Source organism: Opisthocomus hoazin, chromosome 1 (genome assembly GCF_030867145.1).
Source record: "Opisthocomus hoazin isolate bOpiHoa1 chromosome 1, bOpiHoa1.hap1, whole genome shotgun sequence".
Taxonomy (NCBI): Eukaryota; Metazoa; Chordata; class Aves; order Opisthocomiformes; family Opisthocomidae; genus Opisthocomus; species Opisthocomus hoazin.
In genome coordinates this window covers 32,495,521-32,510,615 of record NC_134414.1, presented here as the reverse complement: position 1 = coordinate 32,510,615, position 15,095 = coordinate 32,495,521, and the positions used below count along the sequence as shown (strand labels likewise).

Sequence of the window (15,095 nt, the reverse complement as noted above, 5' to 3'; positions counted from 1 at the left end):
CATTCCTGTTCCACACCACTGTGCTGAGGAAGTCTAACCCATCGACTACACCATCACTGGATTTGGCTGAAACAACAGACAATGTAATTTAGTAAATTAACCTTACTTAATAGCTGCTCCAAGTCTTCCCTCTTGTGATGGAAATCTGAATTTAATATAAAACCACAAAGCTGAAGAGACTTACATTGGATTATCCCTCCCTTTAGGGAGAAGAAGGTGGAAAGAGAGTACAGAAAGCAAATGCAAGACCTTCTTTGGCTTCAACTGAAACAAAATCTCCTATAAACACAGGGGCAGATAGCACACTGAGAAACTTTTCTGTTCTTTGAACCTGTGTATCTCCCAAGTGCATAAACTTTTAATCATTCTTACAGAAAACCTCCATTTTCTGTTGTCTCCTGTTCTTCAGATTTTTTTGAACATATACTTTCACCAGACTAGGGGCAGGGGGAAGTCTGCTTTTAAGAAGTGCAATATACTGGGCATAACAGTTTGTTTAATTTGCTTTGCAGATTTGATGGAATTAGGGTTGTAGACTTTCAAAGAACAAGAGCCAGTCACAAAGTGTACAAACAGCACGCTTGTTAGTCCGCGCTGAAATTCTGTGCCCCTTTCACTCCTGGGGTTATAAAAATGAAAAATGGCAGAAGATCTTGGTAGTCAATCTCTCTCTGCCTGCAAGTCCTCACTCTGCACAAGTCCTTCCTTTGTTGCTTTTTTGCTGCCACAGAGAACAAGGTTCAATCAAACATTGTGCTTTAAAGCCATTCCCATCCCTGGATGTGTCTTTAGCTACACCTACCAGAACTGCCTGCTGACCCACACTGCACATACCCAATAACTAGCTTTTATAACACAGTCAATGTATTAAACTCTCGTGTACTGTCAAGTTAAAAGTTTCACAATATAAACACAAAGTAGCAGCCTCAAGGTGGCAGCAAAGTTTCATCTATCTTTCTCAAGATAGAGATTCTGAAGTGGTGAGAAAAATCTATCCTAAACATAATAGCACGCGTCTCAATTTTGGTAAAGCAATTTATTTTGGGCTCTTTACAAAGGACATGAGATTTCAACAAACTACTCAGTTTCAAAATCCAGCCTCTTCTTATGCTGGCTATGAAAGTTGCCTCAGTTATCAATCTGCATGAGAAAGAGATCCTATATCCTAGATGACGGATCAGCAACAAAACGTGTAAGGGCTACGTACCCTTGACTTCCACCTGGCAATATACAGTATTAATGAGACCAATACATTCGCATAGGTATTTAATATTATATATGTAATTCCTCAGATATAAGCTAACAGACATTTAACTAGAATTTAACCAATCTTATTGAAGCACGGAAATGGATTGAAGTATTACTCAAGTTTGCTATAGTCGTTTCACTGCGATAAGCGCTATGCAAGACACAATGCAGGTAACAACTAAAGCTGGAGTAAGGTCATCTTACATATAACCCACAGCAGTCGGTGCCTGCGCAGTGGACATTTCAAGACCCACTGGCCTTTCTGTAAACACAAATCATTTCTAAATTGTGTTCCAAGCAAGGCCAGTACAGCAGAGGAAAGGCCACACTGTGCTGTCATCCCAAAGTGGTGGCTTTTTTTTTGTTTTTGGTTTTTTTTTTTTTGTTTGTTTTGTTTTGTTTTTTTTTTACCAAAGTTATCCCTGCAAAAAGGAACAAAACCAACAGATCATGGGAACAGTGCACCGATGCAAAGGGGGAAGTGCCAAGCGCTGGTAGACTTTGGAGCTTGGGCAGGGGACAAGACTCCAACAAAGAGCAATTTCCCCAGTTTTAATCGTTACCAGGGAGACAGAATTCTTTTGCAAGAGAACTCAAAAGGCTGGGAAAACTATGCACTTCATGCACTTTTCCCTTGAACCAAATACAAACGTGCACTGTTTGTTAGGATTATCACCTAGACAGCTCAAAAAATGAGATGGAGGAGAAACAGGCTTTCAAAAGTTTCATTTTATCTTGCCACCAAGTACAGCACAAAAATCTGCTAGCTACCTAGGACGAGCCATAGCAGCACATTCTGAAATTACTTTCAATTTGTGGTACTGAGGATTCAAAAAATATGCTTGTTAAAGCCTAAAAAACATGGAATATTTCTAACTTATAAAGAAATAATAACTATCTTTAACAGACACATATAAATGCTTTTCAGCAGCAGCTGGAAAAATTATTTTTCTGTGATGGTTTTTGTGAAAGGCAAATATACAAGACTACATAACAAAACATCTACACACAAGTAAGTCTTAGGAAACCACTCTTAAGTACCAGGTACAAAAATTTATTTGTAAACTCTGATAACAAATGGTTTTATTCTATGTTATTTTCTGTTAACTGCATCTTTTATTAGAGAATTGAAATACTGTGAGAAGGTATTCAGTGACCAATTCCATCACAGAACGCAATTACAAAATTTTCTCCTTAATTAAAAAATAGGAAGGCACAGAAAATCACAGTGAATTGTCTAACATTCCCAGGATACAAGAAAATAGCAAAAATATTACAGAAGGCTTTAGTGAGACCTCTTCTAGAAAACAGATCATAATCCTGATAATCTGTGCTCAAGAACAATGGACTCCCATTAAGCCAGAGCTAGCAGGATGATCATGGGAATGGAGAATCTAATTTATGAGAGGAGATGAAGGAAGCTCTTAAGATAATGGACAAGATGAGAAAACTGTCAATTTACATCCAAAAATTAGGTTGGAAATTAGGGACAGGCTTTTACTGGAAAGAACAAGCTTTTGAGGTAAGAGTTGCAAGAACAGCAACACGTACAAAATGCAAAAATTATCAACTAGTTATATATTGAATAGTTGGTGAGCTTATGAAAGTCATCATGCAGGAGAGCGGACTTGAACTTAGAAGGCTTCTCCCATCTGTAATCCCTATCTAAAGACAGCTAGTCTGCAATGCTGCAGCCCTGCCATATAATACATTCTGCTTTAAAAATAAATAGGTAAAAATCAAAAAGACTAAATCAGAAGTTTGGCAACAGAAGATACTAACTGCACTGAAATGATTCAAACCTTGCAAAACAGATTACTATATACTAGCATTAAAAAAGTTTATATGCTGTAAATAAATTCATAGAATTCAGTAATTTTCTACTTACATACTGACCAGGCTTTCTATAAACATCATTCGTACGTATCTACGGAACAGTCTGCATAAGCAATTTTCACATGCAAAACTTCACAGCAATCATGTGACACATACAGAATCACAGAACCACAGAACTGTTTGGGTTTGAACGGACCCTGCAGTGAGCAGGGACATCTTCAACTAGACCAGCCTGCTCAGAGCCCCATTCAACCTAACCTCGAATGTTTCCAGGGATGGGGCAGATACCACCTCTCTGGGCAACCTGTTCTGGTGTGTCATCACCCTCACTGTAAAAACCTTCTTTCTACCCTCTCTTTTAGTTTAAAATCATTACCCCTTGCCCTATGGCTACAGGCCCTGCTAAACAGTTTGTCCCCATCTTTCCTATAAGCCCCCTTTAAATACTGAAAGGCTGCAATAAGGTCTCCCGCAGTGTTCTCCAGGCTGAACTGCCCCAACTCTCTCAGCCTTTCCTCATAGGAGAGGTGCTCCAGCCCTCTGACCTTTTTTGTGGCCTCCTCTGGACCCGCTCCAACAGCTCCTTGTCTTTCCTGTGCTGAGGGCTCCAGAGCTGGACGCAGGACTCCAGATGAGGTCTCATCAGAGTAGAGGGGCAGAATCATCTCCCTCAATCTGCTGGTCATGCTGGTTTTGATGCAGCCCAGGATACGGTTTGCCTTCTGGGCTGTGAGCGCACACTGCCAACTCACATTGCCAGCTTCTCATTCACCAGTACCCCCAAACTCCTTTTGGCCGGGCTGCTCTCAATCCCTTCATCCCCAGCCTGTATTGTTAGCAGGGGTTGCCCTGACCCAGATGAAGGACCCTGCGCTTGGCCTTGTTGAGCCTCATAAGGTCCACAAGCCCACTTCTCAACCTTGTCCACATCCCTCTGGATGGCATCCTGTCCCTCAGGCATGTCAACCACACCACTCAGCTTGGTGTCGTCTGCAAAGTTGCTGGGGGCGCACTCAATCCCACCATCTATATCGCTGAAGAACACACTAAACAGTACCGGTCCCAGTACAGACCTCTGAGGGACACCACTTGTCACCGATCTCCATCTGGACATCAAGCCGTTGACCACTCTACCCTCTGGATGTGACCTTACAACCAATTCCTCATCCACCAAACAGTCCACCCATCAAATCCATATCTCTCCAATTTAGAGAGAAGGATGTTGTGGGTGATTGTGTCAAATGCCTTATAGAAATCAGATGACATCTGTAGCTCTTCCCTTGTCCACTGTAGTCACTCTATCACAGAAGGCCACTATAAGAAGGCAGCCTCTCTACTTGCTCGGTAAATCACTGTTTAGCAATGGTTAAGATATAAGATATGGTTTCTAAGTTGTGAACAGAGATTAAGTTAAGAAGGAGCGTATTACCAGTAAACAGATTCTTTTCTACCTTGTAGAGGTGAGATAGTTGATACTATCATACCAAACAGACCAACATCTTCAGCCTACTTTTCACACAATATGATACAATCACACCTGAAAGGGGACTGCTTAGTCTAGCTTCAAATCTGCCATCAAATTCAAAAATGTTGCCAAAGGCATGAAAATAACACTGTTCTCTACATCCACCTGGAATAAGCTCAGAACAAATCAGCTTAACCAGCAGCAAAAGGAAAACTCAAACAGATAGTAGGAAAACAATAAAGAACGAAAATAAATTTCCAGGAAAGACCATAGGCTCTCTGTTCCTGGGCTTTTCTTCTAAGAGCAGATTAGACAAACAGCACTCAGGAATGGTATTGTGTAACTGGTTCTGCACTTCTGATGAATGTTGCTCGATCTGTAAGACCATGCCTTACTTCATATTGATCAAGAGTACCTCATGCCTCAGCAGAGTACATGTTGGCAGGTAGAAAAGCTGGCAGGAAATAAGGCTTTGCACTTTCTCTGCTGGTCATGGCTAGAATGTGACAAATTACCTTCAAATCCATTTGGCTGTTTTGATTGCTGTGTTAAGCCCTGTTACCTATGCTATACTTCGGTACAAATCAGGAAAGAAAATCAGCCTCAGAATTTCAAGCCCTCACTATCCCCCATGCTGAATTATAATCCAGTTTAGACAATCACTGCTTCTTCTCATGAAGCTTATTCACAGGAATAAATGTAATTGCAAGTTTCAAAAGGTCAAGAGATGAAATATATCTCATCAGTGCAAACCACCAGACCACCGGTTTTCTCAGCACATGCTGATAAAAGTAAAGCTCTCCAACCTGCTACAAATACTACTGAACTTCCTGCATCGTTTCCAAACTGATCATGACAAGAAAAATCTTTCTTAAAAAAGAACATGAAAAAAGCATCACCAAGAGACAAGCATGAGAGATCCATAGTGCAGCACTACTGAAGCAGATGTGCACTAAGAAACATTTTTCCTAAGACTTTTGACCTTCTATTGAGCAGAGGTGACAGTCAAACCATTCACTGAACTCCCAGAACTGTTCGAGGAATTTAAATAAAGAGCAAGTCTGAATGTAATTCAATTAAAATAAACTGAAGTACACACTTCTGCATACCAAAACATGTTTCAGAATCTTATTTAACTGTATTTTTAAAGAGTGAAACAAACCTAGTGCTACAAAAACTGATTTTCCATGATCAATGTAAGTAACGAGGGCTCTGATATCAAACCACACATTTTGCTCTGTTCAAGAACACAATTAATAGAAGCTAGCAAAACAAGATAATGTGTAAAGGTGTTCAAGTGCATGATCTTAAGGAAAGCTCTGAAACTTCAGCCTAACTCAAAAGCTATCTGTCCAAGCCTTTTCCACTTTTTCATACAGTTTTCAGAGTACGGTTGTCTTTACTTCCAGAAAACAACTTCTGACTCTCACCAATTTTCTGTTTCCGCATGGCTTATTTCCTGTGATCTCCCTGAGCATATACAGACACTTACATAATAGGTCTTCTTTAATTTACTAAGAATTAATATTGTAACTATTACCTTCTGATCTCATTCTTCAATTGTTTGACCCATGACTCTCATATGTGGCTAACCTCAGAAACAATCTTGCACAATACCTTACCATTAGGTGGCTGGTAGAACTACTACGAAGCCACGCTTCTGGCATTCTGCATATAGTATTTTGGAACTGAACTGTTATTTACCTGGTTTGGGAACTGTGCTGAACTCCAAGACACTTGTTGCCAATGCAAGGTGAAGTAGCTTAGTACTTCAAGTAGGTTTTTAGCTTCACACAAAGAAAAAAGAACTAAACTCAGGTGCAACAAGAGAACCAACAAGCCACCGTAAGCTTTTACTAAAATCTCACTTCAAAGAGCAAGATCCCTTTTTGCTCAACATATTAGCAATAGCAATAAAACAAATCCACCTATTTTAAAACACAGCAGATGTCTGAAAACAAACTAAGCTCCTCATTACTATACTTAAAAAGCCTAATGCAACCTGAAAGCAACACTAGTGTGCTCAAACAAATGTACAGAAATTTAGTGAAGATACTGAATTGGATTTTTAACAATTCACAGAAATTGTCTAAATTAACTACCTCAGTTTTTCTTTATTATCTAGATTTGTTATGAAATACATTAAAACAAACATTCTATTTAAGACTCTACATTACTGAACAGCAATAAATTACCTTTATGTTATAGGGAGATGGGTTGAATGGTTTGGACTACTTTATTTCACACTACATGGTTCTATTAAGTCGTGTTAAGTCTCAATTTTAAGAAGAGAAGAGGAAAAAAAACCCTAGTTCCTATGTTAAACAGATTCCATAAGGGAAATAACGGGAAGGAAAACTGTTCTGCTTCTAATGTACAGTACAGTTATTTTAACTAGTCTTTACAGAGAAAATGAATTTAGAATAAGCAACCTAACTGACCAAAGAAATTAACCAACTCTGACATATTCAGAAATATAAAAATTCAAATGTATTAATGAAAGATTACTTTTAAAATTTGTTATGTAACACATTCTATTTAGCATTTATGTCAAATCCGGTCTAAAGCTCATAAACTAATTTACAAGAAAAACCATGCTGCAAAGCAGCAAACTGAGAATGCAGAAGTTTTAACTTAAATCTAAGACAAACATCGTATTTTCTACCCCAACTATTTAACCAAGCATCTTAAATTATACATTTTACCAACATAGGAAGTGCCAAATAGCTCATCAGGATTACCTGCAGGATACTGCAGATGGACCACTACACCTTCAAACCACAAATCTGAGAGACCAGGATGACCAACAAGGAGTTCAGGTAAGAAATTTAGGAAATTGAAAACCATCTTCAACTACATCTAATTATATAGGTAATAATACAATGCAAAAAATACTTAGTATAATAAACCTAGGACCCAGACCTAGAACCACTGAGAGAGCCATCCTTTCACAAGTACTGCAGAAGAGAAAGAACACATGTAAGGATGAAAGCATGAACAAGAATTCTTACTTAAAATGTTTATCCTTATACTAAAGTTCCCATGGCCACTATGCATCTTTGGGAAACTTTATTCTTTGCTGTATCATGCAGTTCCTGATTACAAAAAAAAACTACACAGGTTCACATGCCACATAGGGCAAGATTTCTGAATAGATATTTACATTTGGAAGGTCAAAAAATGTTGCAATTTAAGAAAATAGTTCACTTACTATTTCAATATTTCCTTTATTTGCTTTGTATATCAAGAAGAATAAAGTTACAACTCCAATTAAAAAGACTGGCTATTGACTTTTTTTTCTCTGGTTTTGAAGTGAACATTCTGTTCTTCTAGTTGCAGTTTGCTTTAAACTTGATACTAACTGTAACATCTTTTGACAAAATTTATTTTCCACAAGAACTGACCAGACATGAAGAGGGTCTGCACAACAAGGTTCCACCAGTCATTTACAGAAAACAGTCTTAAGACTACCACAGAAAAGACAACTAGACATCCTAGATCAAAGCCAGAGCTAACATGTATTCTTAGAAAGTGAAGGCAAGTAAATAAAAAGCTGTGAAATACCAGTTCAGTTATTTGCCTAAGTAACTTTCTATCTTCATAATATTATCTCAGTGAAGACAGTAGCCCACTTCCCCTAAAATTTCCATCATATACAAAAATTAAATATTTTTTAAAAGGTAAATCCCTAATCTGGAAGTTTACTGTCTCCCTTCCGTTTTAGAATGTTGAATCAAGTCATAACATTTTCCTCCTACAAGAAAATGATCAGGTAAAGTAAATAAGATAAATGTGAAGCATGACAGAAGACCTTTTTTTGACCAACTGCAAGTACAGCAAACCCTTTACTGCAAATCAAAAAAATTTCTGAAGTTAATTTCTAAAAATGGCTAGAAAACATGAAAACAGATGAGGATTTAATGACTACTCAGTCAGAAGGGCAGAGTCAAAATAACTTTCCTTAAGGACAACATAAACAACTGGTTTAGCAAAATGAACTGTGGGTATTATCTCCGCTATTACAAAATGGTCAGTAACTATCATTGTGAAAAGGAAGAACACAAATGGTTTTGTTTTTCACGGTAATGTTCAAAAACATACCATTCTCAGCATTGATTTAAGAACTTAACTAAAATTCTGTGGTACATAAAATAGAATTTGTTTTTAAAATATATGTTGACGTTAAATTAAAAAATTACACAGAAAATTCTACTATATTTGTGGTATTTGAATACAAATTCCCATTATCCTAGACTTCAAGAAACTTCTACCCAACTCCTGTTTTACTGTGAAATGCCTGTCATAAAGTAAACAGCTGGCAGGACCACTGAAAGTAGAAATAGAAATTTGAGATTGATGAAATCTGGAGACTCCTGCAAATTTCATAACAGGAAAAAAGACATCGTTTTACGGGAAGAACTCTGAAAAAAGATACGCTCAGCAATTACCTCCTTGTTCTAGACTGCCTGTTCTTGCTTTAGAGTCACTGCTTCAATTGCCTTCTTTTTAAATGGATCCAGTTTTCATCTCTGCATTTCAACCAGACAGTGTTTTATGACAACCCTGAGAAGACAGAGAAGGCAAGCCCCACCAGTTTCATTGTTTACTCCTTCAGTGGGTAAGAAATATCACCTATTAGGTCGAAGGAATCAGAAATTTAAGACCTGCTTTTTGTTTGACTACAGGCAAGATCTCAGCTTTTCAAGAAACCCCTAACATTTGGTAACTGATACCTCTTCTGTACCTGAACCAAAGTGATGCATCAGAACAGTCATTTAATGAGTCAAAAGAAAAGATGACTCTGAAATAAATCAGCAGAAAGACTTTTAAGTAAACTATTGTGCGAGTAAGAACTATGTTCTAGAAATACTGATGTACAGTCTGCATAATCACCTTTAGTGGAATTTAAGGCAAATTCGACATCCATCACTTGGGATTGGTCTTGTTGTCTTCCATTCTGCTTCAGAATAAGGAATCAATGCAGCTTTCTTTTTCTTGTGAATACAAAAAACAGATGACCACTTTGCTGCCCTACTACTTCACATACTCGTATTTAAAATAACAAATTTTCTAAGACTTGATTTCTGCTCACTTACTTAAACTGTGACTTTGCCAAATCCTCTGTTTTACATCAACAAGCACTGCATTTTACACAGTTATGGTACATTAAACTTTTAAAATATGTACAGACTACACTCTAACCTCACATTCACAGGACATAACCCACTTCCTACTGAAGTCCACAACATGAACCTACTGATTTTGAAAGCACACCCAGTGCCATCCAAAGTCTTAATTTCTCCTAGAAGCTTATCACTGGAAATAATTATTTCTAATTTCCAGTGAACTGTATGTAATTTTCAGAAGAAAGCTCATAAAGCAAGGAGATTCATTCTTCTACACCGACAAACGCTAAAGCTGTAAAAACAGATGCCCTAGCCATACAACCGATAAAGATCACTTAAATCTGTCGCAGGCTATTATTCCCTTCCCATCAATAAAAATACTAAAAAGAGCAAAATACAAATCTTTTCTTCCACCAGAGGTTAGAGAACCAAGGGGAAAAATGATCTATGTTAGGCTCATTAAACAGAACTTATGTATTTCACAGTTAGCTTTAAATATGGCAGGGTAGGTTATAATCCAACTTTCTGTTCCTACATATAGTCCCTGTACAAGAGAGCGATTTCCAATGGATATGGAGCATCAATAACAACAAGCAGCCTGTAAAACGAATAAGACACTGAGTAGATCCATTTCTGTTACGAAACAATACAACTTACATTATCACCTGACAGTAAGTAAAGCACATCCATATACAGCATGCTTTACCACTATAACTGATTCTCCTCTCTAAAAGGTCAATTTTCACGACAAGTACTAACACATGTTCTCACCTTTTTGTATCCTCTAGTAATAAACTAAGAGTTCAGTATTTTTATTCCAACTGAGCTACAAACACAGATGGTGTTAAAAACAAAACACAAATAGAAAAAAACCCAAAGTCATTACTCAAAAACAAGAGTGGCAGAACCAGATCTAAACAAAAATTGCATCAGTACTGTCATGTCTTCAAGACATAAATAAGATGGTATACATACTTCTCTGCTTGGAGTTTGGTGGTTTTTACTATCAAGTCCTGGGTTTGTTCCTTTGCTGCCTAGAATACAATTAGAATCGTTAAGTATGTGAAACAAACACAAACATATCAAATGTATTACACAACTTTTAAAATATGTAACACTTTTGAAGCTTTCTGACTATAAGCAGTCTAAAGAGTGTACTCTTCAATACAAAGGGCCTTCCTGAAAGAAATATTCATTAACTCTCCCTATTTTCAGGCATGAAAAAATAAATTAATATCCTTATCCAAATATATCTTCAACTTCACCTGCATTTACATTCACACATGGTTAATTTTTAATTTATATTTAATACAAAAACATGAATATAAATATTAGAAATATTTCTGATTATTTTGTTTGTCCATGAAAAATGAAACAAGTTCCAGCAGACGCTGAACTGCCCAGTACCAGCGTCCATCCAGCCCTTTCAGACAACACGAATATAGCTGTCTGTGCTGGTCTCAGCAAGCTCAGCTCTGCGGTCCAAGCAGCTTACAGGGCTGTAAGGACCAACTGCAATGCGCTTAAGCAGTCCATCGCAGCCCTAAACGTTCAGTGATGACAATGCAAGGGAAACCAGGCAGAAACAGTTCTGCTGCAGACAGCAGCTGCATGACTAAACGGACTGCTGCAACTGAAGTTAAAGAGCTCACAAACTCAGCCCTCAGCAAGAGAATAAAACACATCCGGAACTGCTGTTTTCCCACTGGGCACCACCAGTGATCTTATACACAGAAAAATAAGAAGATTTAACAACAACAAAAAAAAAAACAAATCAAAATGCATTCAGTATGGAATAACTTTGCAAGTGAAGAAGGGGAAAGAGCTGTAAAGATATCCTGCGTGAATAATTTCAAGAGTGTAATAGGTCTAAATTACGGCATTTACGCGAGCGTATACGCAGACTGACTCATTTCAGCCTTTCTATCTGCCACACTACATTAGTTACAATGGAAAAGTAGTCAAGGTTCAGGAACACTTCGCAAGGTGAAAGAAGGACTGCAATCACTCAGGTACAACTTTTGTCATCAGAGGCAGCCTGAGCTGTTCCATGAAGACAGACAGCAGGCACCACTGAGATGCCAGCTGCTGAATTTTCCAAAGCAAACTATTATGGACTAGTAGACAATTTAAATGAAAACTCGACAGAATTTACTGAACATCTAGTAGTTCCAAAATACTTTAAGACATCTTTAAGCTTTTTATATCCTATATAAATATTTACATTTTTTAATGTATTCGCATTTTAAACTTTTTTTTTTTAATAATTTTTAATATTCAGTGCTTCAGCCTAACAAAAAAAAGACTATTACAAAAATCCTGGACCTGAACTATTCACTATGGAAATCTACTAACTCCAGACTCCCCCCCCTTCCCCCCCCCTTCCGAGTTGCAGATTTTAATAAACCAAAAAGACAGAAGAAAAAAATTGCTTCCTTTCCAGTACTTTCTGGACAGAAGTACTAATTGCCAAGAAGAATGTTAACAGTAGGACAGCAGAAAGGAAGGAAAAGCAGTTTTTCTGGATCTAGCTAGACACATCAAGAAGCCAGTTTTTATTTACACGCATTCAAATACATGCCAGATACTGTTATTATTGTATGTACGTAACATAAGAGCTTACATGTAATCCAAACAAGGTAACTAGCAGAAAAAGTCAGAAATGCCACATAAATCACAAAGTTGGTATTTGATGTTTCTTGTAGATTCAGAATAGAAATATTTTTTTCTTCCTCCCCACCTCAGTATACTAATTAGAACTTTCATTATCCTTCAACGCCACTTTATTCCATTCTAGCACTTGCCGCCTCCTCCTCTCCCTTTCAGCCATTGCGTTTATCAAGTCACTGTCCTGAAATCAGATCTGACAGTATCTGGTTACTTGGATTGGATGGTATTTTAAACTTACAAAATAAAAAGGTAAAAAGCTTTTTTGCTTATCCATATATAGTCCCTTTCGTATCTTGTATTTGTTCTGCTCCCTTAGCGCACTTTTCTGCCTTACATGCTATAGATATTCCTCTTTATATCTTCTATTTGCTCTATTTTGTTCATTTTTGTCTTCTTATTCAGCCAGAGCACATGCTTGCAAATCTTCGTGTCCTATTACAGGAAAAATACCAAAGTATTTGACAACTGAGTGCTAGTTCATGGGCTTATTAACTCACTTTATGTTCATACAAAGAAAATACGGGTTGAATTGAGAGAAGTTATGAGTTCTACAGGGCTCTAGAGGAAACCTCCTGTGCGGCACAGAACAAAGCTACCTACTGATCTTAAGAGAAAAAGAAATCACTGCAGGGTGGCTCTACTCTGGGGGGGGAGGGGAATCACAGATGATAGTTGCACTTGCAATCTAAAGACAGAAAAGAACAAAAATCTGCATGGACACTTGACTGATTTCTACATCCAAGAGTTTAATCAAACAGCTCCTGAACAGTGCTAGGGATTATATCCACATTAACAGTGTTCAAAGAGATCCGAGACCTCTGAGGTGCATTATCCATCGCCTTCCAAAACTGAAAATCAGGTACTGCAGTGGGCTACACTGTACTCTCACACTTTTTGGAACAAGTTCATCAAACTACAAGCATTCTAATGGGAATTACATACAGTGACTATAAAACCTATTTATCTAAGTAGGGGTACACCTAATGTCCCCACACACACATTAGGAGGGGAAAAAGCAGCTGTTTTCACAGGATTTTTTAGCAAAGTATTCTCATTCATATACTGTAACTTATGTGCTATATTCATAACAGAATCAGTTTGGCAAGACATCAACACTTCAATATCCATAAACTTTTTAAACTCATCACTGTATCGAATATTGAACTTGTACACTAAAACCAAGTAAGATTTAGTGACTCATTATGAAACACAACTTTTTTTTTTCCCCTACAATATTGTAGATTCAGGATCAATATGAAACAGAATTGGTTTTACCGTGTGTCAGCATTCTGAGACAATGTTATGAAACAAAAACAAGAGAATGAAGATGGCATACTAGATTTATCTCCCTCTCTGGATTACAAGATACTTTCTTATTAATATACTTCTGGTATTCATATGAACACATAACTCACCAGATGTAGTCAATGCGAAAGGCACATACATTTTAAACAGAAATACACAAATGTAATTAACCCTTTAATCTCACACACATTCAATCTAGTATTTTCTCTCCACTCACATGCAAATGGATTCTACATTGGTATTCTCAAAATATATTCCTGCATTCTGAATTGCAGTTTGGAAGAAATTAAACTACTTCCTCAATACATTTTCTAAATAAGTAAAAAGAAACATATTAATATCCTAAAGTAACCTAATATGCATGCTACAGAAACATCTCCGTGTTGCTGTTCATCCTCCAAAAAATTATTTATCTTTTTAGAAGAAAGTAGTCGCACCTCAAAAGGCAAAATATATAAAGCACATCTATCTATACATTACCTTTAAACGACTGGACATATCTTCACAGCAGCTGCTCATCGCTTGCACATCTTCATTTATACTCTCCAGCTCCTAAATAAGTTCAAATAACAGTAACTGTGTTTTAAATCAGAAATGTGACACCTAGGCCTGGCTTCATCCCACCAAAATGAGCTGTCCAGGCTACAAGGAACACAGTTGCTCTGGACTCCCTGCTAATCAATGCAGAGAATGCACCTCTAAAGATCAACATTCACTTGGGATTTTTATCTATTTGAAACATCACCTCTCCCTCCACAGGATTTTCATCAAATGAAACAAACAATGAAACAATTTGACTGTAAAATTCTATTTGTCCTGCAAAGTCCAAATGTCTCTTAATCCTTCTTTCTTTTTTTAAACTTGAACTTACACAGTAGTACTCTTGCAAGATAGCTAGTCACACTGTAAAACCCACCTCTTTAACCTGCTTGAAAATGTGGACAAACTCCTCATTTATGGCTAAGCTTCGTCGCTCGATGTCTCCACGCAAGTTTCTTCGGGTGCGCAAACTGTTTTCGACAAAAAAAGTCGAGAGAGCCTTGAGTGCTTCCAACATTTCCTAGAAAATAAAAAAGTTCTTAACTTTCCGCACAGTTACAAAGAAGCAGGTTACACAGTCTGCAACCATCCCAAGTTCACGGTTTCAGTAAAAAAACAAACAAACCTACTACATGATTTTAGAGAAAAAACTACCTACACACACTCCTGTTGTTAAATAGCTAAAATAATTGCTGAGTCTTTCTTCTTCTCGTATAACACACAGCTTTGTCCACTATTCAAGAACAGCTTTAATCAGCAGGATTGCATTCGGTTAAAGCACGACCTACCCACAGCCAGCAAACATTTAAATCACCAAAAGCTTTAGCACAGCCCTCCGAGATCAGCAATACCAACCTCCCCGCGGCCTGCGGGGAACGAGCAGGTGCGCGGCATGCCGCTGGACG

The 15,095-nt window shown here is 37.6% G+C and overlaps 1 protein-coding gene across 1 annotated transcript in view; it reads right to left on the bottom strand.

Annotated features, from left to right (window-relative positions):
- COG6 (component of oligomeric golgi complex 6) overlaps window positions 1-15,095 on the bottom strand; it is a 64,641-nt gene that overhangs the window by 49,195 nt on the left and 351 nt on the right. Inside the window, exons 2-4 of the mRNA XM_075420875.1 lie at window positions 14,567-14,710; window positions 14,131-14,202; window positions 10,651-10,709 (exon numbers count right to left, since the gene is read on the bottom strand). Coding sequence (XP_075276990.1) covers window positions 10,651-10,709; window positions 14,131-14,202; window positions 14,567-14,710 — 275 coding nt within the window. The remainder of the gene's footprint in view (window positions 1-10,650; window positions 10,710-14,130; window positions 14,203-14,566; window positions 14,711-15,095) is intronic.